A 24,223-nucleotide genomic window follows, 5' to 3' on the forward strand; every position below is an offset into this window, starting at 1 on the left:
TCTCTGTACCTTCTACATTAACACTGTCAGTACTGTTGATGTCTGTACCTTCATTAACATTAACATTAACACTGTCAGTACTGTTGATGTCTCTGTACCTTCTACATTAACCCTGTCAGTACGGTTGATGTCTCTGTACCTTCTACATTAACCCTGTCAGTACTGTTGATGTCTCTGTACCTTCTACATTAACACTGTCAGTACTGTTGATGTCTCTGTACCTTCTACATTAACACTGTCAGTACTGTTGATGTCTGTACCTTCTACATTAACCCTGTCAGTACTGTTGATGTCTGTACCTTCTACATTAACCCTGTCAGTACTGTTGATGTCTGTACCTTCTACATTAACCCTGTCAGTACTGTTGATGTCTCTGTACCTTCTACATTAACCCTGTCAGTACTGTTGATGTCTCTGTACCTTCTACATTAACCCTGTCAGTACTGTTGATGTCTGTACCTTCTACATTAACACTGTCAGTACTGTTGATGTCTGTACCTTCTACATTAACACTGTCAGTACTGTTGATGTCTGTACCTTCTACATTAACCCTGTCAGTACTGTTGATGTCTCTGTACCTTCTACATTAACCCTGTCAGTACTGTTGATGTCTCTGTACCTTCTACATTAACCCTGTCAGTACTGTTGATGTCTCTGTACCTTCTACATTAACCCTGTCAGTACTGTTGATGTCTCTGTACCTTCTACATTAACCCTGTCAGTACTGTTGATGTCTGTACCTTCTACATTAACCCTGTCAGTACTGTTGATGTCTCTGTACCTTCTACATTAACCCTGTCAGTACTGTTGATGTCTCTGTACCTTCTACATTAACCCTGTCAGTACTGTTGATGTCTCTGTACCGTCTACATTAACCCTGTCAGTACTGTTGATGTCTCTGTACCTTCTACATTAACCCTGTCAGTACAGTACCTAGGTTAGCCACTACTGGTATCCATGCTAGCTAGGTTAGCCCCTACTGGTATCCATGCTAGCTAGGTTAGCCCCTACTGGTATCCATGCTAGCTAGGTTAGCCCCTACTAGTATCCATGCTAGCTAGGTTAGCCCCTACTAGTATCCATGCTAGCTAGGTTAGCCCCTACTGGTATCCATGCTAGGTTAGCCTCTACTGGTATCCATGCTAGCTAGGTTAGCCCCTACTGGTACCCATGCTAGCTAGGTTAGCCCCTACTGGTATCCATGTTAGCTAGTACCTTTGATATCTCTGTGTATCTTCTTCTCTGAGTGGAGGTATTCCAGACCCTTCAGAATCTCTCTGAGGATGGTGGCGATCTGAGTCTCATCCAGCAACCCCGGCTCCAACTGGAAAAACCACACAACCGCCTCTGTTAGCTAGGACAACTCACACAACCGCGCCAGTTAGCTAGCACAACTCACACAACCACCCCTGTTAGCTAGCACAACTCACACAACCGCCTCTGTTAGCTAGGACAACTCACACAACCGCGCCAGTTAGCTAGCACAACTCACACAACCTCCCCTGTTAGATAGCACAACTTACACAACCACCCCTGTTAGCTAGGACAACTCACACAACCGCCCCTGTTAGCTAGCACAACTCACACAACCTCCCCTGTTAGATAGCACAACTCACACAACCACCCCTGTTAGCTAGCACAACTCACACAACCTCCCCTGTTAGATAGCACAACTCACACAACCACCCCTGTTAGCTAGCACAACTCACACAACCTCCCCTGTTAGATAGCACAACTTACACAACCACCCCTGTTAGCTAGCACAACTCACACAACCGTTAGCTAACACAACGTCCACATATCGTCTGATTACTGGTAACATCACTCACCAGGTCTAATGCCGAGCCTCCCCCTAGATACTCCATAATGATCCACAGCTTGGCCTCCTGAAGCAGACAAGAGAAGCCAGTTACAGAGGCCCTGTTAGGACAGGGCCTGGTTCCTCCAAATCTGTAGCAATAAGTGCTGATGCCCTGAGAAGCTCTGTCTGCTGGGAGTCAGGAGTCTTTTATCCTGGTTTCATTTGGGATTAAAGAGAGAGAAGTGGGAAGTGAGATTAAAATGATGTTAAATCCCTTCCTACTAACATGACGATGGTCCTAAATATCAGCCTGTGGGCCAGATGTCTGCAGGGGAGTACCACTTTCCCTTCGGTTCTTCTATCTAGTGGCTCTAACTGTTAAGTATCTAGGCTAGAAAAGAGGACACTTCGCTGAAGTATAGTATGTTTAGGGAACAACCTGGAAAAGCCTTCAACAGGGGGGTTTATGGGACAGCAAGGGGGTTTATGGGACAGCAAGGGGGTTTATGGGACAGCAAGGGGGTTTATGGGACAACAGGGGGTTTATGGGACAGTGGTATAGAGGTACAGTGGAACAACAGGGGGTTTATGGGACAACAGGGGGTTTATGGGACAACAGGGGGTTTATTGGACAACAGGGGGTTTATGGGACAACAGGGGGTTATGGGACAACAGGGGGTTTATGGGACAGCAAGGGGGTTTATGGGACAGCAAGGGGGTTTATGGGACAGCAAGGGGGTTTATGGGACAGCAAGGGGGTTTATGGGACAACAGGGGGTTTATGGGACAGTGGTATAGAGGTACAGTGGAACAACAGGGGGTTTATGGGACAACAGGGGGTTTATGGGACAACAGGGGGTTTATGGGACAACAGGGGGTTTATGGGACAGTGGTATAGAGGTACAGTGGAACAACAGTTGGGTTTATGGGAAAACAGGGGGTTTATGGGACAACAGGGGGTTTATGGGACAACAGGGGGTTTATGGGACAATAGGGGGTTTATGGGACAGTGGTTCAGTGGGACAACAGGGGGGTTCAGTGGGACAACAGGGGGGTTTATGGGACAGTGGTGCTCACTTTGAGATAGGAGACATAGTACTTTTAACCCTGACCCCTAACCCTATGACCTACCTTCAGGTATGATCCATAGTACTTGGTGATGAAGGGGCTGTCACACTGACCTCTCCTGCTCCATAACCTTTAACCCTGACCCCTAACCCTATGACCTACCTTCAGGTATGATCCATAGTACTTGGTGATGAAGGGGCTGTCACACTGACTCAACACAGTGATCTCCTGCTGAATATCCTCCATCTCATCTTCAGCCTCCTCCAGGTCAATGATCTTAATGGCCACCACCTTCTGAGTCCTGTTGTCTATTCCTTTAAACACCTCACCAAACGAGCCTTTACCGATCCTCTCCAACTTAGTGAACAGCTCCTCTGGGTCTGCCTTCAGGTTCTACAGGAGGAGAAGGGAGAGAGGGAGGGGGAGGAGAGAGGGAGGTAGGAGGGAGAGAGGGAGGAGAAGGAAGGGAGAGAGGGAGGGGGGGAGGAGGAAAGAGGGAGGGGGAGGGGGAGGAGAGGGAGGTAGGAGGGGGAGGAGAAGGAAGGGAGAGAGGGAGGGGGAGGAGGAAGAGAGGGGAGGGGGAGGGGGAGGAGAGAGGGAGGTAGGAGGGGGAGGAGAAGGAAGGGAGAGAGGGAGGGGGAGGAGGAAGAGAGGGAGGTAGGAGGGGGAGGAGAGAGGGAGGTAGGAGGGGGAGGAGAAGGAAGGGAGAGAGGGGGGGGGGAGGAGGAAGAGAGGGAGGGGGAGGGGGAGGAGAGAGGGAGGTAGGAGGGGGAGGAGAAGGAAGGGAGAGAGGGAGGGGGAGGAGGAAGAGAGGGAGGGGGAGGGGGAGGAGGAGGGAGGAGAGAGGGGGGGGGAGGGGGAGGAGAGAGGGAGGTAGGAGGGGGGGAGGGGAGAGAGGGAGGGGGAGGGGGAGGGGGAGGAGAGAGGGAGGTAGGAGGGGGAGGAGAAGGAAGGGAGAGAGGGAGGGGGGGAGGAGGAGGAGAGAGGGAGGGGGAGGAGGAAGAGAGGGAGGGGGAAGAGAGGGAGGGGGAGGGGGAGGAGAGGGAGGGGGGGGGGGGGAGAGAGGGAGGTAGGAGGGGGAGGAGAAGGAAGGGAGAGAGGGGGGGGGAGGAGGAGGAGGAGAGAGGGAGGGGGAGGAGGAAGAGAGGGAGGGGGAGGAGAGGGAGGGGGAGGGGGAGGGGGGAGGTAGGAGGGGGAGGAGAAGGAAGGGAGAGAGGGAGGGGGAGGAGGAGGAAAGAGGGAGGGGGAGGAGGAAGAGAGGGAGGGGGAGGAGGAAGAGAGGGAGGTAGGAGGGGGAGGAGAGAGGGAGGGGGAGGGGGGGGAGGAGGAAAGAGGGAGGGGGAGGAGGAAGAGAGGGAGGGGGGAGGAGGGAAGAGAGGGAGGGCGGAGGGGGAGGAGGAGAGAGAGAGGGCGGAGGGGGAGGAGAAGGGAGGGGGAGGGGGAGGAGAGAGGGAGGTAGGAGGGGGAGGAGAGAGCAGCAGTGTTTAGAAGTTGAATCCATGACATGTGATAAGAGTTAAACAATATCAGGCAGCATTATTTTGTGAACAACATGTTGCAACACTGCAGCAATGATGAAGCCAAGGAGTCCTCTTTATAGAGAACAGAATATTGAATAAAGGAGTCCTCTTTATAGCGAACAGAATATTGAATAAAGGAGTCCTCTTTATAGAGAACAGAATATTGAATAAAGGAGTCCTCTTTATAGAGAACAGAATATTGAATAAAGGAGTCCTCTTTATAGAGAACAGAATATTGAATAAAGGAGTCCTCTTTATAGAGAACAGAATATTGAATAAAGGAGTCCTCTTTATAGCGAACAGAATATTGAATAAAGGAGTCCTCTTTATAGAGAACAGAATATTGAATAAAGGAGTCCTCTTTATAGAGAACAGAATATTGAAAAAGGAGTCCTCTTTATAGAGAACAGAATATTGAATAAAGGAGTCCTCTTTATAGAGAACAGAATATTGAAAAAGGAGTCCTCTTTATAGAGAACAGAATATTGAATAAAGGAGTCCTCTTTATAGCGAACAGAATATTGAATAAAGGAGTCCTCTTTATAGAGAACAGAATATTGAATAAAGGAGTCCTCTTTATAGAGAACAGAATATTGAAAAAGGAGTCCTCTTTATAGCGAACAGAATATTGAATAAAGGAGTCCTCTTTATAGCGAACAGAATATTGAATAAAGGAGTCCTCTTTATAGAGAACAGAATATTGAATAAAGGAGTCCTCTTTATAGAGAACAGAATATTGAATAAAGGAGTCCTCTTTATAGAGAACAGAATATTGAATAAAGGAGTCCTCTTTATAGAGAACAGAATATTGAATAAAGGAGTCCTCTTTATAGAGAACAGAATATTGAATAAAGGAGTCCTCTTTATAGAGAACAGAATATTGAATAAAGGAGTCCTCTTTATAGAGAACAGAATATTGAATAAAGGAGTCCTCTTTATAGAGAACAGAATATTGAATAAAGGAGTCCTCTTTATAGAGAACAGAATATTGAATAAAGGAGTCCTCTTTATAGCGAACAGAATATTGAATAAAGGAGTCCTCTTTATAGCGAACAGAATATTGAATAAAGGAGTCCTCTTTATAGCGAACAGAATATTGAATAAAGGAGTCCTCTTTATAGCGAACAGAATATTGAATAAAGGAGTCCTCTTTATAGAGAACAGAATATTGAATAAAGGAGTCCTCTTTATAGAGAACAGAATATTGAATAAAGGAGTCCTCTTTATAGAGAACAGAATATTGAATAAAGGAGTCCTCTTTATAGAGAACAGAATATTGAATAAAGGAGTCCTCTTTATAGTCCTCTTTATAGAACAGAATATTGAATAAAGGAGTCCTCTTTATAGCGAACAGAATATTGAATAAAGGAGTCCTCTTTATAGCGAACAGAATATTGAATAAAGGAGTCCTCTTTATAGCGAACAGAATATTGAATAAAGGAGTCCTCTTTATAGCGAACAGAATATTGAATAAAGGAGTCCTCTTTATAGCGAACAGAATATTGAATAAAGGAGTCCTCTTTATAGCGAACAGAATATTGAATAAAGGAGTCCTCTTTATAGCGAACAGAATATTGAATAAAGGAGTCCTCTTTATAGCGAACAGAATATTGAATAAAGGAGTCCTCTTTATAGCGAACAGAATATTGAATAAAGGAGTCCTCTTTATAGCGAACAGAATATTGAATAAAGGAGTCCTCTTTATAGAGAACAGAATATTGAATAAAGGAGTCCTCTTTATAGCGAACAGAATATTGAATAAAGGAGTCCTCTTTATAGCGAACAGAATATTGAATAAAGGAGTTCTCTTCTATTTCCATGACACAACCTGGGACTAGGATGTCGCTCTGCTTTGACCTCTGACCCTACAGTACTCTCCCCTGGTCCGGACCTGTGACCCTAACCCTACAGTACTCTCCCTTGGTCCTGACCCTAACTCTATAGTACTCTCCCCTGGCCCTGACCTGTGACCCTATAGTACTCTCCCCTGGCCCTGACCCTACAGTACTCTCCCCTGGTCCTGACCTCTGACCCTAACCCTACAGTACTCTCCCTTGGTCCTGACCCTAACCCTACAGTACTCTCCCCTGGCCCTGACCCTACAGTACTCTCCCTTGGTCCTGACCCTAACCCTACAGTACTCTCCCCTGGCCCTGACCTCTGACCCTACAGTACTCCCCTGGTCCTGACCTCTGACCCTACAGTACTATCCCCTGGTCCTGACCTCTGACCCTACAGTACTCTCCCCTGGTCCTGACCTCTGACCCTAACCCTACAGTACTCTCCCCTGGTCCTGACCTCTGACCCTACAGTACTCTCCCCTGGTCCTGACCTCTGACCCTAACCCTACAGTACTCTCCCCTGGTATTGACCTCTGACCCTAACCCTACAGTACTCTCCCCTGGTCCTGACCTCTGACCCTACAGTACTCTCCCCTGGTCCTGACCTCTGACCCTAACCCTACAGTACTCTCCCCTGGTATTGACCTCTGACCCTAACCCTACAGTACTCTCCCCTGGTCCTGACCTCTGACCCTACAGTACTCTCCCCTGGTCCTGACCTCTGACCCTAACCCTACAGTACTCTCCCCTGGTATTGACCTCTGACCCTAACCCTACAGTACTCATCTTGTAAAGTATTCAGACCCCTTGACTTTCCCCCCACACCGTTGCATTACAGCCTTATTGTAAAATGGGTTAAATCATTTTTTCCCCTTCAATCTACACACAATACCCCATAATGACATCTCAATACCCCATAATGACATCACAATACCCCATAATGACATCTCAATACCCCATAATGACAAAGCAAAAACTGGTTTGTAGACATTTTTGAAAATGTATAAAAAATAAATAAAACCCCCCCGTTAATATCACATTTACATAAGTATTCAGACCCTTTACTCAGTACTTTGTTGAAGCACCTCTGCCAGCGATTACAGCCTCGAGTCTTCTTGGGTATGACGCTACAAGCTTGGCACACCTGTATTTGTGGAGTTTCTCCCATTCTTCTCTGTAGATCCTCTCAGGCTCTGTCAGGTTGGATGGGGAGCGTCGCTGCACAGCTATTTTCAGGTCTTTCCAGAGATGTTCGATCGGGTTCAAGTCCGGGCTCTGGCTGGGCCACTCAAGGACATTCGGAGACTTGTCCCAAAGCCACTCTTGCATTGTCTTGGCTGTGTGCTTAGCGTAGTTTTCCTTCGCCCCAGGTGGTGGTCCTGAGCACTCTGGAGCAGGTTTTCATCAAGGATCTTTCTGTACTTTGCTCCATTAATCTTTCTCTTGATCCTGACTAGTCTCCCAGTCTCTGCCACTGACAAACATCCCCACAGCATGATGCTGCCACCACCATACTTCACCGTAGGGATGGTGCCAGGTTTCCTCCAGAAGTGACACACTGCATTCAGGCCACAGAGTTCAATCTTGGTTTCATCAGATCAGACAATCTTGTTTCTCATGGTCTGAGGGTCCTTTAGGTGCCTTTTGGCAAACTCCAAGCAGGCTGTGCCTTTTACTGAAGAGTGGCTTCCATCTGGCCACTCTACCAGAAAGGCCTGATTGGTGGAGTGCTGCAGAGATGATTGTCCTTCTGGAAGGCTCTCCCATCTCCACAGAGGAACTCTGGGGCCCTGTCAGAGTGACCCTTGGGTTCTTGGTCACCTCCCTGACCAAGGCCCTTTTACCCCGGTTGCTCAGTTTGGCCGGGCGGCCAGCTCTAGGAAGAGTCTTGGTGGTTCCAAACGTCTTCCATTTAAGAATGATGGAGACCACTGTGTTCTTGGGGACCTTCCAATGCTCCAGACATTTTTTGGTAGACTATCCCAGATTGGTGCCTCGACACAATCCTGTCTCTGAGCTCAACAGACAATTCCTTCAACCTAATGGCTTAGTTTTAGTTCTGACATGCTGTGGGACCTTATATAGACAAGTGTGTACTTTTCCAAATAATGTTCAATCAATTGAATTTAACACAGGTGGACTCCAATCAAGTTGTAGAAACATCTCAAGGATGATCAATGGAAACAGGATGCACCTGAGCTCAATTTCGAGTCTCATAGCAAAAGGGTCTGAATACTTATGTAAATAAGGTATTTCTGTTTTTTATTTTCATAAATTAGCAAACATGTCTAAAAACCTGTTTTTGCTTTGTCATTATGGGGTATTGTGTAGATTGATGAGGAAAACAATGTAATTTAATCCATTTTAGAATGAGGCTGTAATGTAACAACATGTGGAACAAGTGAAGGGGTCTGAATACTTTCCAAATGCTTTGTACATAGCAACATTATTTTGACTAGTTATTCACTGTGTATTTATTCCTTGTGTCCCATTTCAATGATTTATTGTTGTAATCTTAATCTGCTTTGTTGGAAAAGGATCCGTGAGTGAGCATTTCACCGTTAGTCTACACCTGTTGTTTACCAAGCAGGTGACAAATAACATTACATTTTTCAGTCATTCCATTTCCGATTTGGTAAGAGAATTACGAGTTTTAAATCACTTAATTCATTAGCAAAGTTGATATGAGTAAAAACACTAAGTAATGGGTGGGTCTACCTTCACTTGTTAATTTGTGAACTTTCATTATCCTTCCTCCTCACGAGGGAGAGAAATTAGAAAATATCTTAGAGGTTTTTGGTAACAGAATTACAAGACAATGTTTCTTAATTTACATAAGGCAAATAATTTGATATTAGTTGGCAAGGGTCTTCAACAATTTTGTGTTTTGATGTATTTTCTTATAGATTTTAGGACTTTCTGCTAGACGTTGTTCAAGACCCCTTTTTCATTTGACCAGAAATCAAACCTTTGCTTATTCCTCATTGTTATGTTGGAAACATGTGACATGTTATGATGGAAAACGGTTGGAAAATGTATATATAAAGCTTAATTAAAAAATATATTTATAGACAAAGCTTTCATTTGACACCCAATTCGACACGCTGAACTTGACATTTTGGTGCTCATGGGTAATTTTAGAAGGAAATACCCTTAGCTGTTCCACCTCTCAGAAACCAACACACACCACTCAGCTCATGGAAAATACTGGTCTACTGTAGGCTAGATATGATGTACGCTAGATATTCCACTCACATTGCGATTTACAAACATATGACTTGGCAACCAGCTGTAAGTACAGAGGTGAACAGGTCACATTTCAGGAATAGATGTCAGTCAGTGAGCTGTTTTTGGTTCAAACCTTCAGCCTAGTTTAGAGAGACCTCTGTTTTCCAGTGCTTCAGCCTAGCTTAGAGAGACCTCTGTTTTCCAGTGCTTTAGCGTAGTTTAGAGAGACCTCTGTTTTCCAGTGCTTTAGCGTAGTTTAGAGAGACCTCTGTTTTCCAGTGCTTTAGCGTAGTTTAGAGAGACCTCTGTTTTCCAGTGCTTTAGCGTAGTTTAGAGAGACCTCTGTTTTCCAGTGCTTTAGCGTAGTTTAGAGAGACCTCTGTTTTCCAGTGCTTTAGCGTAGTTTAGAGAGACCTCTGTTTTCCAGTGCTTTAGCGTAGCTCAGAGGATCCTCTGTTTTCCATTGCTTTAGCCTAGCTCAGAGAATCCTCTGTTTACCATTGCTTTAATCTTTAGCCTAGCTCAGAGAATCCTCTGTTTTCCATTGCTTTAGCCTAGCTTAGAGAATCCTCTGTTTCCAGTGCTTTAATCTTTAGCCTAGCTCAGAGAATCCCGTTTTCCATTGCTTTAGTCTTTAGCCTAGCTCAGAGAATCCCCTGTTTTCCATTGCTTTAGTCTTTAGCCTAGCTTAGAGAGTCCTGTGTTTTCCATTGCTTTAGTCTTTAGCCTAGCTTAGAGTCCTCTGTTTTCCATTGCTTTAGTCTTTAGCCTGGCTCAGAGAATCCCCTGTTTTCCATTGCTTTAGTCTTTAGCCTAGCTTAGAGAGTCCTGTGTTTTCCATTGCTTTAGTCTTTAGCCTAGCTTAGAGAATCCTCTGTTTTCCATTGCTTTAGCCTAGCTCAGAGAATCCTATGTTTTCCATTGCTTTAGTCTAGCTCAGAGAGTCCTCTGTTTTCCATTGCTTTAGTCTTTAGCCTAGCTCAGAGAGTCCTCTGTTTTCCATTGCTTTAGTCTTTAGCCTAGCTCAGAGAATCCTCTGTTTTCCATTGCTTTAGTCTTTAGCCTAGCTCAGAGAATCCTCTGTTTTCCATTGCTTTAATCTTTAGCCTAGCTCAGAGAATCCTCTGTTTTCCAGTGCTTTAATCTTTAGCCTAGCTCAGAGAATCCTCTGTTTTCCAGTGCTTTAGTCTAATCATAGCAGAAACACTCAGTTGTTGATTGAACCTCTCTCAAACCACTGCTGTTTGTGTGCTGGAACTTTGCTGGACCTAAGATCAACTGAATGACTCCAACTGTGTCCATATGCTCATCATTGCATAATACTAGGTCAATTTGAGTCATTTAAAAAATATTATAGTCACAAAATTATGTTTGTTCCTTTTAGTCATCAGTATGGGGTAGCCCCAATGTGACTCCTAGGATAATTTAGTGTTAAATATGGTACTAGCCTATTATTGGACATGCAGAATGAACTAAGGGAATTCACTGTCTCTCTCTATCGGCAGCATGCTGTGCTTATGGTGCATGTCTTTAGTATTGTTGACAGCAGGTGAGGGCTAGCTTCAGTATATAACACTATGGTGCATGTCTTTAGTATTGTTAACATCAGATAACATCAGGTGAGGACTAGCTTCAGTATATAACACTATGGTGCATGTCTTTAGTATTGTTAACATCAGGTGAGGACTAGCTTCAGTATATAACACTATGGTGCATGTCTTTAGTATTGTTAACATCAGATAACAGCAGGTGAGGGCTAGCTTCAGTATATAACACTATGGTGCATGTCTTTAGTATTGTTAACATCAGATAACAGCAGGTGAGGACTAGCTTCAGTATATAACACTATGGTGCATGTCTTTAGTATTGTTAACATCAGGTGAGGACTAGCTTCAGTATATAACACTATGGTGCATGTCTTTAGTATTGTTAACATCAGATAACATCAGGTGAGGACTAGCTTCAGTATATAACACTATGGTGATTATCTTTAGTATTGTTAACATCAGGTGAGGACTAGCTTCAGTATATAACACTATGGTGCATGTCTTTAGTATTGTTAACATCAGATAACAGCAGGTGAGGACTAGCTTCAGTATATAACACTATGGTGCATGTCTTTAGTATTGTTGACAGCAGGTGAGGGCTAGCTTCAGTATATAACACTATGGTGCATGTCTTTAGTATTGTTAACATCAGGTGAGGGCTAGCTTCAGTATATAACACTATGGTGCATGTCTTTAGTATTGTTAACATCAGATAACATCAGGTGAGGACTAGCTTCAGTATATAACACTATGGTGCATGTCTTTAGTATTGTTAACATCAGATAACATCAGGTGAGGACTAGCTTCAGTATATAACACTATGGTGCATGTCTTTAGTATTGTTAACATCAGATAACATCAGGTGAGGACTAGCTTCAGTATATAACACTATGGTGCATGTCTTTAGTATTGTTAACATCAGGTGAGGACTAGCTTCAGTATATAACACTATGGTGCATGTCTTTAGTATTGTTAACATCAGGTGAGGACTAGCTTCAGTATATAACACTATGGTGCATGTCTTTAGTATTGTTAACATCAGGTGAGGGCTAGCTTCAGTATATAACACTATGGTGCATGTCTTTAGTATTGTTAACATCAGATAACAGCAGGTGAGGACTAGCTTCAGTATATAACACTATGGTGCATGTCTTTAGTATTAACACTATGGTGCATGTCAGATAACATCAGGTGAGGACTAGCTTCAGTATATAACACTATGGTGCATGTCTTTAGTATTGTTAACATCAGGTGAGGACTAGCTTCAGTATATAACACTATGGTGCATGTCTTTAGTATTGTTAACATCAGATAACATCAGGTGAGGACTAGCTTCAGTATATAACACTATGGTGCATGTCTTTAGTATTGTTAACATCAGGTGAGGCTAGCTTCAGTATATAACACTATGGTGCATGTCTTTAGTATTGTTAACATCAGATAACATCAGGTGAGGACTAGCTTCAGTATATAACACTATGGTGATTATCTTTAGTATTGTTAACATCAGATAACAGCAGGTGAGGACTAGCTTCAGTATATAACACTTTGATAAGGTACTTTAACTAGCTACTTGACATGAGGTGAAAACAGCATACCTGCATCCCTGGCAGGCTACTCTGAACCGGAGAGTGAGCCATGTCGCCTGTGGACAGTCTGACCAGCTATAACAGCTAACTAGCTGGTCACTAGTTACAACCCCAGAATACACAACGCAGCAGGTCGGTCCGACGGGGGATGGCGTCGAGCGTCCTTATCGATGCATCTTGCTTCCTTATCGATGCGTCCTTATCGATGCATCTTGCTTCCTTATCGATGCGTCCTTATCGATGCGTCTTGCGTCCTTATCGATGAATCCTGTGAATCCTTCCCCAACAAGCGCCGTACAAAGTTAAAACATGTCGACTCGGCCACGAAAATCTTGTGGTATTAGCAAAGCTACTTAGTATCTACCCCTGACTAACTGCACAGTGACAACAAATCAACCAGGAAAACAAATAGCTGCACAATGACAACAAATCAACCAGGAAAACAAATAGCTGCACAATGACAACAAATCAACCAGGAAAACAAATAGCTGCACAATGACAACAAATCAACCAGGAAAACAAATAGCTGCACAATGACAACAAATCAACCAGGAAAACAAATAGCTGCACAATGACAACAAATCAACCAGGAAAACAAATAACTAGCTGACAACGTTAGCTGGACCGTACTAGTGAACGGTTTCAATGTATTTTTTTTACCGTAAAGTTCATTCACGATCTAATATCACTGATTATCTATCGGACTACTGGCTGTCACGTCGTTATGTCCTGTATCCGACGGGTCCTTCATCCCGCAGCCAGAAAACAACATATTTGGTCCTGCGTCTCGCAAACATAAACCCAAATTCAATAGATATGAAACGCTCCGATCTTGTAATCGTTTTGGCTAACTTAAAATCCCCAAAAGGCCATTTACACGCTGTCAACTATACATATGAGCTGTGTTTTGTTCCTCATTTTCCTCCTGTCCTATCCACCATCTTGTCAGTGCTGTCGCAACTGGCGGATCCATATCGACGCTAAGCAGAGCGTTGGACGCGCCCGACGTGGGAACGGAGCAGAGGGCTCAAACAACACCGTTCACGACAACATGATAAGAATCATATATATATATAAGCATGACCATAGTTGGGCCAAAATATCATAAAATATATATATATATCATGATATTTTGTAACTGTTTGGAGAATACGTTGAAATCTAGATGAGCAGATAATGCTATTGTAGCGCATATAAAAAGCATACGGGTTGTTTTTCACCGGATAAAACACTAAATGTGTTCCACTGTGTTCACTTGGCCGGTTAGCTCAGTTGGTTAGAGCGTCGTGCTAATAACGCGAAGGTCGCGGGTTCGATACCCGTACTGGCCATGACACTGTTTTTTGTGACTGTTTGAAGAGGCTGTGTTTGTATTTACTCGTCTCTCTAGATAAAGTTGGACTTCTTCTCTTCTACTCTATTGGTCCCATATGATATGGGTCTATTATAGTGGTTGACTTTGAACTGGCCCAACTATGGTCATGCTTATGGGAAGCCACTATGTGGTACTATTGCTCCTACTCTAGAGGCCTGATACAAAGGACACCAGCTGAGTTGTAGTGCAGTTACGACTGCAATAAACTCAATGGAAGTCTGCGTAACGCAGTGTTTGTTAGCCGTCAGTCAGTCGAGCCGATATGGCGACCAGGAAGAATCTGCGTTTTAGAGCCGCTTCTCCTTTCTGAAACTTTAAAATGCTTCAAATCAGCGCAGTTGGATCGTAAAGGAATGCACCTCGGTTAACACACTGTTGGAAAATATACACGTGGACAAATCTCTCCCAATCGGAAGGAAAAAGGGTAAGAAAGGAACGGGCGTCTTTTATGTCTTTTAGGTTACCTGAGCACCCTAACCGTGTCGGCTAGATGGTAGACAGCCGTACTATTTTAAATGCAAGTGGAAAACCAATGTCAATCATGTCCTGTATTTTTCCTTTACCTCTAATTCCTACGGTTTGCCAGTTAATTCTCTCTCTCTCCATTGAATTGTCTGAATTTACAGATGTACTCCAGTTGGAATATAATAGATGTGTGTGTGTGTGTGTGTTATATAAGGTACTCGTCCAACAGGATCATAGTGAATAGCCACATTATCCAAGACAGGGGTAGCCTATAAAGTAATATTTGTTTTGGGGCTTTGGCTAACACCACGTGTTCGCAGTATGAGTTGATGGGTTTTCGCCTTGATCATTACTCAGTTCCCGTTACACATAAGAGTCCGTAGAAGTAACATTACCTCTCAAACTCCCTACACTTCTCAGCTTCGCCCAGGACTGTTTCACGTCAACTACAATCCCGACTTTTTAAAATGTTTTGAAACGTCAATAATCATTTAGAAACGCCAATCATAGCTTGCTTTATGGCTTTTCGAAACATCAGCAAGAAAGAATCGTTCAAAATGAAAAAATATACTGTAACAGTTTCTGCACAGATTTATACAGCTATGGCAGCCTCAATCCGAGGAAACTACACTTCCACGACACTTCCGCCTTTACTACCAGGTGTTCAGAGCATGATAGATATCTAATTAACACAGGTGGACCGTCTTGTCTTCCGTAAACAAGCACTGTATGGATCTGAACTACTACAGTGTAGTTTAGTAGGATGGAGGCTGTATGGGTCGTAACTACTACAGTGTAGTTTAGTAGGATGGAGGCTGTATGGGTCTGTAACTACTACAGTGTAGTTTAGTAGGATGGAGGCTCCATAGCTGTATGGATCTGTAACTACTACAGTGTAGTTTAGTAGGATGGGGGCTGTATGGATCTGTAACTACTACAGTGTAGTTTAGTAGGATGGAGGCTCCATAGCTGTATGGATCTGTAACTCCTACAGTGTAGTTTAGTAGGATGGAGGCTCCATAGCTGTATGGCTCTGTAACTACTACAGTGTAGTTTAGTAGGATGGAGGCTGTATGGATCTGTAACTACTACAGTGTAGTTTAGTAGGATGGAGGCTGTATGGGTCTGTAACTGCTACAGTGTAGTTTAGTAGGATGGAGGCTGTATGGATCTGTAACTACTACAGTGTAGTTTAGTAGGATGGAGGCTGTATGGATCTGTAACTACTACAGTGTAGTTTAGTAGGATGGAGGCTCCATAGCTGTATGGGTCTGTAACTACTACAGTGTAGTTTAGTAGGATGGAGGCTGTGTGGATCTGTAACTGCTACAGTGTAGTTTAGTAGGATGGAGGCTGTATGGGTCTGTAACTACTACAGTGTAGTTTAGTAGGATGGAGGCTGTATGGATCTGTAACTACTACAGTGTAGTTTAGTAGGATGGAGGCTCCATAGCTGTATGGATCTGTAACTACTACAGTGTAGTTTAGTAGGATGGAGGCTGTATGGGTCTAACTACTACAGTGTAGTTTAGTAGGATGGAGGCTGTATGGGTCTGTAACTGCTACAGTGTAGTTTAGTAGGATGGAGGCTGTATGGATCTGTAACTACTACAGTGTAGTTTAGTAGGATGGAGGCTGTATGGATCTGAACTACTACAGTGTAGTTTAGTAGGATGGAGGCTGTATGGATCTGAACTACTACAGTGTAGTTTAGTAGGATGGAGGCTGTATGGATCTGAACTACTACAGTGTAGTTTAGTAGGATGGAGGCTGTATGGATCTGAACTACTACAGTGTAGTTTAGTAGGATGGAGGCTGTATGGATCTGTAACTACTACAGTGTAGTTTAGTAGGGTGGAGGCTGTATGGATCTGTAACTGCTACAGTGTAGTTTAGTAGGATGGGGGCTGTATGGATCTGTAACTACTACAGTGTAGTTTAGTAGGATGGAGGCTCCATAGCTGTATGGATCTGTAACTACTACAGTGTAGTTTAGTAGGATGGAGGCTCCATAGCTGTATGGCTCTGTAACTACTACAGTGTAGTTTAGTAGGATGGAGGCTGTATGGATCTGTAACTACTACAGTGTAGTTTAGTAGGATGGAGGCTGTATGGGTCTGTAACTGCTACAGTGTAGTTTAGTAGGATGGAGGCTGTATGGATCTGTAACTACTACAGTGTAGTTTAGTAGGATGGAGGCTGTATGGATCTGTAACTACTACAGTGTAGTTTAGTAGGATGGAGGCTCCATAGCTGTATGGGTCTGTAACTACTACAGTGTAGTTTAGTAGGATGGAGGCTGTGTGGATCTGTAACTGCTACAGTGTAGTTTAGTAGGATGGAGGCTGTATGGGTCTGTAACTACTACAGTGTAGTTTAGTAGGATGGAGGCTGTATGGATCTGTAACTACTACAGTGTAGTTTAGTAGGATGGAGGCTCCATAGCTGTATGGATCTGTAACTACTACAGTGTAGTTTAGTAGGATGGAGGCTGTATGGGTCTAACTACTACAGTGTAGTTTAGTAGGATGGAGGCTCCATAGCTGTATGGATCTGTAACTACTACAGTGTAGTTTAGTAGGATGGAGGCTGTATGGGTCTAACTACTACAGTGTAGTTTAGTAGGATGGAGGCTGTATGGGTCTGTAACTGCTACAGTGTAGTTTAGTAGGATGGAGGCTGTATGGATCTGTAACTACTACAGTGTAGTTTAGTAGGATGGAGGCTGTATGGATCTGAACTACTACAGTGTAGTTTAGTAGGATGGAGGCTGTATGGATCTGAACTACTACAGTGTAGTTTAGTAGGATGGAGGCTGTATGGATCTGAACTACTACAGTGTAGTTTAGTAGGATGGAGGCTGTATGGATCTGTAACTACTACAGTGTAGTTTAGTAGGATGGAGGCTGTATGGATCTGTAACTGCTACAGTGTAGTTTAGTAGGATGGAGGCTGTATGGATCTGTAACTACTACAGTGTAGTTTAGTAGGATGGAGGCTGTATGGATCTGTAACTACTACAGTGTAGTTTAGTAGGATGGAGGCTCCATAGCTGTATGGATCTGTAACTACTACAGTGTAGTTTAGTAGGATGGAGGCTCCATAGCTGTATGGATCTGAACTACTACAGTGTAGTTTAGTAGGATGGAGGCTCCATAGCTGTATGGATCTGTAACTACTACAGTGTAGTTTAGTAGGATGGAGGCTCCATAGCTGTATGGATCTGTAACTACTACAGTGTAGTTTAGTAGGATGGAGGCTGTATGGATCTGAACTACTACAGTGTAGTTTAGTAGGATGGAGGCTGTATGGGTCGTAACTACTACAGTGTAGTTTAGTAGGATGGAGGCTGTATGGATCTGTAACTACCACAGTGTAGTTTAGTAGGATGGAGGCTGTATGGATCTGTAACTACTACAGTGTAGTTTAGTAGGATGGAGGCTGTGTGGATCTGTAACTGCTACAGTGTAGTTTAGTAGGATGGAGGCTGTATGGATCTGTAACTACTACAGTGTAGTTTAGTAGGATGGAGGCTCCATAGCTGTATGGATCTGTAACTACTACAGTGTAGTTTAGTAGGATGGAGGCTGTATGGGTCTGTAACTGCTACAGTGTAGTTTAGTAGGATGGAGGCTGTATGGGTCTGTAACTGCTACAGTGTAGTTTAGTAGGGTGGAGGCTGTATGGGTCGTAACTACTACAGTGTAGTTTAGTAGGATGGAGGCTGTATGGATCTGTTACTACTACAGTGTAGTTTAGTAGGATGGAGGCTCCATAGCTGTATGGATCTGAACTACTACAGTGTAGTTTAGTAGGATGGAGGCTGTATGGATCTGTAACTACTACAGTGTAGTTTAGTAGGATGGAGGCTGTATGGGTCTGTAACTACTACAGTGTAGTTTAGTAGGATGGAGGCTCCATAGCTGTATGGATCTGAACTACTACAGTGTAGTTTAGTAGGATGGAGGCTGTATGGGTCTGTAACTACTACAGTGTAGTTTAGTAGGATGGAGGCTGTATGGGTCTGTAACTACTACAGTGTAGTTTAGTAGGATGGGGGCTGTATGGATCTGAACTGCTACAGTGTAGTTTAGTAGGATGGAGGCTCCATAGCCTATGGATCTGTAACTGCTACAGTGTAGTTTAGTAGGATGGAGGCTCCATAGCTATATGGATCTGTAACTGTCTCTCTGTCTCTCTGTCTGTCTCGGTCTCTCTGTCTCTCTCTCTCTCTCTGTCTCTGTCTCTCTCTCTGTCTCTGTCTCTCTCTCTCTGTCTCTCTCTGTCTCTCTCTCTGTCTCCTGTCTCTCTGTCGCTCTGTCTCTCTCTCTGTCTCCTGTCTCTCTGTCGCTCTGTCACTCTGTCTCTCTCTCTGTCTCCTGTCTCTCTGTCGCTCTGTCACTCTGTCTCTCTCTCTGTCTCCTGTCTCTCTGTCGCTCTGTCTCCTGTCTCTCTGTCGCTCTGTCTCTCTCTCTGTCTCCTGTCACTCTGTCTCTCTCTGTCTCCTGTCACTCTGTCTCTCTCTGTCTCCTGTCTCTCTGTCTCTCTGTCACTCTGTCTCTCTCTCTGTCTCCTGTCACTCTGTCTCTCTCTCTCTGTCTCTCTGTCTCTCTGTCACTCTGTCTCTCTCTCTGTCTCCTGTCACTCTGTCTCTCTCTCTGTCTCCTGTCACTCTGTCTCTCTCTCTGTCTCTCTGTCACTCTGTCTCTCTCTGTCTCCTGTCTCTCTGTCACTCTGTCTCTCTCTCTGTCTCCTGTCTCTCTGTCACTCTGTCTCTCTCTCTGTCTCCTGTCACTCTCGCTCTCTCTCTCGCTCTCTCAATGTGTTTATGGTGCTGTGCCTGTCCCTCCCTCTCCCTCAATTCGAAGGGCTTTATTGGCATGGGAAACATGTAAACGTTGTCAAAGCGAGTGAAATAGATAATGAACAGAGGTGAAATAAACATAGTTTTTCCCAGTAAACATTCCACTCACAAAAGTACCAAAACAATAAACACATTTCAAACGTCATATTATGGTTAAAGTGCAAAAGATAAAATAAATAAGGGTTGTATTTATAATGGTGTTCTTCACTGGTTGCCCTTTTCTTGTGGCAACAGGTCACAAATCTTGCTGCTGTGATGGCACACTGTGGTATTTCACCCAAAAGATATGGGAGTTTATCAAGATTGGGTTTGTTTTCGAATTCTTTGTGTATCTGTGTAATCTGAGGGAAATATGTGTCTCTAATATGGTCATACATTGGGCAGGAGGTTAGGAAGTGCAGCTCAGTTTCCACCTCATTTTGTGGGCAGAGTGCACATAGCCTGCGTGGTTTTGAATGCGTGGTGTAGTGGTTTTGCTGCTCTGAATGCCCGGTGTAGTGGTTTTGCTGCTCTGAATGCCCAATGTGTAGTGGTTTTGCTGCTCTGAATGCCCAATGTGTAGTGGTTTTGCTGCTCTGAATACCCGGTGTAGTGGTTTTGCTGCTCTGAATGCCCAATGTGTAGTGGTTTTGCTGCTCTGAATGCCCAATGTGTAGTGGTTTTGCTGCTCTGAATGCCCAATGTGTAGTGGTTTTGCTGCTCTGAATGCCCAATGTGTAGTGGTTTTGCTGCTCTGAATGCCCAATGTGTAGTGGTTTTGCTGCTCTGAATGCCCAATGTGTAGTGGTTTTGCTGCTCTGAATGCCCAATGTGTAGTGGTTTTGCTGCTCTGAATGCCCGGTGTAGTGGTTTTGCTGCTCTGAATGCCCAATGTGTAGTGGTTTTGCTGCTCTGAATGCCCAATGTGTAGTGGTTTTGCTGCTCTGAATGCCCAATGTGTAGTGGTTTTGCTGCTCTGAATGCCTGGTTTTGTGGTATTCCCTATGGATGGTTTCCATAGGGAATAGGGTGCCAGTTTGGATCCTTTTGACCAGGGCCCATAGGGAATAGGGTGCCATTTTGGATGGTTTTGACCAGGGCCCATAGGGAATAGGGTGCCATTTTGGAGGCTTTTTACCAGGGTTCTACTGTAGCTGAAATACTGACTTATCTCTGGGGATCTACTGTAGCTGAAATACTGACTTATCTCTGGGGTTCTACTGTAGCTGAAATACTGACTTATCTCTGGGGATCTACTGTAGCTGAAATACTGACTTATCTCTGGGGTTCTACTGTAGCTGAAATACTGACTTATCTCTGGGGATCTACTGTAGCTGAAATACTGACTTATCTCTGGGGATCTACTGTAGCTGAAATACTGACTTATCTCTTGGGATCTACTGTAGCTGAAATACTGACTTATCTCTGGGGATCTACTGTAGCTGAAATACTGACTTATCTCTTGGGATCTACTGTAGCTGAAATACTGACTTATCCCTGGGGATCTACTGTAGCTGAAATACTGACTTATCTCTGGGGATCTACTGTAGCTAGCTGAAATACTGATTTATCTCTGGGGATCTACTGTAGCTGAAATACTGCTATTTTTTCGGAAGGTCGCATGTTCTGTCGTCTGTCAAATCCCTCAACCTATGATGCTGTGACCTATTTAGTCTTTAGATCAGTCAACAGGAGAATGTTGGAAGGAACTTGGATGAGATGAATTCAGGTCATGTCTGATTTGGTCTGGGACCGATGACCTCACTGCTTTGGAATGTTGTGTTTTGTAGACAGTAAAGTGCTCTCCGTTTGTGTTGTGTTCCAAACATTCACTCGCACACATGTAGGTAGAGAGAGCGACCGCGCAAACGGATCTCCGTTGGCTCCGTTAGTGTCGACCCCTCCAGGGGGTCGAGGAGCAGGGCTGTGGTTCCGTATCTCCGTTGGCTCCGTTAGTGTCGACCCCTCCAGGGGGTCGAGGAGGAGGGCTGTGGTTCCGCATCTCCGTTGGCTCCGTTAGTGTCGACCCCTCCAGGGGGTCGAGGAGCAGGGCTGTGGTTCCGCATCTCCGTTGGCTCCGTTAGTGTCGACCCCTCCAGGGGGTCGAGGAGCAGGGCTGTGGTTCCGCATCTCCGTTGGCTCCGTTAGTGTCGAGGAGCAGGGCTGTGGTTCCACATCTCCGTTGGCTCCGTTAGTGTCGACCCCTTCAGGGGGTCGAGGAGGAGGGCTGTGGTTCCGCATCTCCGTTGGCTCCGTTAGTGTCGACCCCTCCAGGGGGTCGAGGAGGAGGGCTGTGGTTCCGCATCTCCGTTGGCTCCGTTAGTGTCGACCCCTCCAGGGGTCGAGGAGCAGGGCTGTGGTTCCGCATCTCCGTTGGCTCCGTTAGTGTCGACCCCTCCAGGGGGTCGAGGAGCAGGGCTGTGGTTCCGCATCTCCGTTGGCTCCGTTAGTGTCGAGGAGCAGGGCTGTGGTTCCACATCTCCGTTGGCTCCGTTAGTGTCGACCCCTTCAGGGGGTCGAGGAGGAGGGCTGTGGTTCCGCATCTCCGTTGACTCCGTTAGTGTCGACCCCTCCAGGGGGTCGAGGAGGAGGGCTGTGGTTCCGGATCTCCGTTGGCTCCGTTAGTGTCGACCCCTCCAGGGGGTCGAGGAGCAGGGCTGTGGTTCCGCATCTCCGTTGGCTCCGTTAGTGTCGACCCCTCCAGGGGGTCGAGGAGCAGGGCTGTGGTTCCGCATCTCCGTTGGCTCCGTTAGTGTCGACCCCTCCAGGGGGTCGAGGAGCAGGGCTGTGGTTCCGCATCTCCGTTGACTCCGTTAGTGTCGACCCCTCCAGGGGGTCGAGGAGCAGGGCTGTGGTTCCGCATCTCCGTTGGCTCCGTTAGTGTCGACCCCTCCAGGGGGTCGAGGAGCAGGGCTGTGGTTCCGCATCTCCGTTGGCTCCGTTAGTGTCGACCCCTCCAGGGGGTCGAGGAGCAGGGCTGTGGTTCCGCATCTCCGTTGACTCCGTTAGTGTCGACCCCTCCAGGGGGTCGAGGAGCAGGGCTGTGGTTCCGCATCTCCGTTGGCTCCGTTAGTGTCGACCCCTCCAGGGGGTCGAGGAGCAGGGCTGTGGTTCCGCATCTCCGTTGGCTCCGTTAGTGTCGACCCCTCCAGGGGGTCGAGGAGCAGGGCTGTGGTTCCGCATCTCCGTTGACTCCGTTAGTGTCGACCCCTCCAGGGGGTCGAGGAGCAGGGCTGTGGTTCCGCATCTCCGTTGACTCCGTTAGTGTCGGCCCCTCCAGGGGGTCGAGGAGCAGGGCTGTGGTTCCGCATCTCCGTTGGCTCCGTTAGTGTCGACCCCTCCAGGGGGTCGAGGAGCAGGGCTGTGGTTCCGCATCTCCGTTGGCTCCGTTAGTGTCGACCCCTCCAGGGGGTCGAGGAGGAGGGCTGTGGTTCCGCATCTCCGTTGGCTCCGTTAGTGTCGACCCCTCCAGGGGGTCGAGGAGCAGGGCTGTGGTTCCGCTGACGTTGAGGAGGATGGCCTGAGGGCTGAGGGACAGAGGTATGCTCTGTCTCATCCTTCAACCTCCTTTAATCCCTCTGTGTGTCTGTCTCTATCAACGTTACTGTCTGGTTTAGTCTGTCCCAGCTAAAATACCATTGGGTTTTCTAGACTTGTGTCGTCATCATGGAGGAGTGTAGTGACTCACCTGCAAGCTGGCTGAAATGTTGCTGTGTTGGCTGTTAGGTCACTGACCACTGATGGGGTTCACTCCCTCAGATGAAGTGCTCTCTGATTCAGAAAGAGAAGTCCTTTATCTGGCCTGGTTTAGACAGGGAAGTCCTCTATCTGGCCTGGTTTAGACAGGGAAGTCCTCTATCTGGCCTGGTTTAGACAGGGAAGTACTGCATCTGGCCTGGTTTAGACAGGGAAGTACTGCATCTGGCCCCGTTTAGACAGGGAAGTACTGCATCTGGCCCCGTTTAGACAGGGAAGTACTGCATCTGGCCCCGTTTAGACAGGGAAGTACTGCATCTGGCCCCGTTTAGACAGGGAAGTACTGCATCTGGCCCCGTTTAGACAGGGAAGTACTGCATCTGGCCCCGTTTAGACAGGGAAGTACTGCATCTGGCCCCGTTTAGACAGGGAAGTACTGCATCTGGCCCCGTTTAGACAGGGAAGTACTGCATCTGGCCCCGTTTAGACAGGGAAGTACTGCATCTGGCCCCGTTTAGACAGGGAAGTACTGCATCTGGCCCCGTTTAGACAGGGAAGTACTGCATCTGGCCCCGTTTAGACAGGGAAGTACTGCATCTGGCCTGGTTCATACTGTTACAGACAGACTGTATCTGACCTGGTTCTCACAGTAATTGTCTGTCCTTTTGTGGGCTGAATACTTATATTCCCATGGCAACCTGTGTCTGTTCTGGAAACAGGCCATGGCCTTGCTGCTCCGGTTGGGTCTCTGTTCTCTGTCTCTGTCCACCCAGACTGGGAGGGCTGCTTGCTTCCTGATACAGGCCATGGCCTTGCTGCTCCGGCTGGGTCTCTGTCCTCTGTCTCTGTCCACCCAGACTGGGAGGGCTGCTTGCTTCCTGATACAGGCCATGGCCTTGCTGCTCCGGCTGGGTCTCTGTTCTCTGTCTCTGTCCACCCAGACTGGGAGGGCTACTTGCTTCCTGAAACATCAATGGAACTACTGTAACTAAAAAAAGCTGTAGCAAGAGAATAGATGGACACAACAACATTTATAGGTTGTTAGTATCAAAAACAACACTCTGCCCTCTAAAGCAGTGGTTCTCAGCTGGTTGTGCCTCAGGACCCAAATTCAACCAGGTTGTCTCCGTCTTGACCCAATATTTGTGTCGCCAAAATACAATCTGGAAAACTATTTATTTAATACTATATTGATATTAAATGTAGCAATTAAAAAACAAAGGAACAACATTCCCACTTCTTTCATTGTC

General features: G+C 45.8%; 2 protein-coding genes and 1 non-coding gene across 5 annotated transcripts in view; 2 read left to right on the plus strand and 1 right to left on the minus strand.

Annotated features, from left to right (window-relative positions):
- Positions 1-13,620, minus strand: part of stk24b (serine/threonine kinase 24b (STE20 homolog, yeast)) — a 30,735-nt gene extending 17,115 nt beyond the window's left edge. Inside the window, exons 1-5 of one of the 3 annotated variants that reach the window (XM_042317974.1) lie at positions 13,255-13,620; positions 12,604-12,871; positions 3,032-3,262; positions 1,830-1,886; positions 1,216-1,324 (exon numbers count right to left, since the gene is read on the minus strand). In XM_042317974.1, coding sequence (XP_042173908.1) covers positions 1,216-1,324; positions 1,830-1,886; positions 3,032-3,262; positions 12,604-12,645 — 439 coding nt within the window. In that variant the 5' untranslated portion in view covers positions 12,646-12,871; positions 13,255-13,620. Of the gene's footprint in view, positions 1-1,215; positions 1,325-1,829; positions 1,887-2,932; positions 2,977-3,031; positions 3,263-12,603 lie in introns of those variants that run through there. The other 2 variants (XM_042317973.1, XM_042317975.1) reach the window with 2 other exon arrangements.
- Positions 13,621-13,851: 231 nt separating this feature from the next.
- Positions 13,852-13,925, plus strand: trnai-aau. Its single transcript has one exon. It is a non-coding gene; the product is annotated as a tRNA-Ile (tRNA).
- Positions 13,926-13,960: 35 nt separating this feature from the next.
- The window catches only part of LOC112240463 (FERM, ARHGEF and pleckstrin domain-containing protein 1-like), a gene marked incomplete at its 3' end in the record, with an annotated part of 42,352 nt that continues 32,089 nt past the window's right edge, over positions 13,961-24,223 (plus strand). Inside the window, 1 exon segment of the mRNA XM_042317972.1 lies at positions 13,961-14,393.

This window comes from Oncorhynchus tshawytscha, unplaced genomic scaffold, assembly GCF_018296145.1.
Source record: "Oncorhynchus tshawytscha isolate Ot180627B unplaced genomic scaffold, Otsh_v2.0 Un_contig_237_pilon_pilon, whole genome shotgun sequence".
NCBI classification, from domain to species: domain Eukaryota; kingdom Metazoa; phylum Chordata; class Actinopteri; order Salmoniformes; family Salmonidae; genus Oncorhynchus; species Oncorhynchus tshawytscha.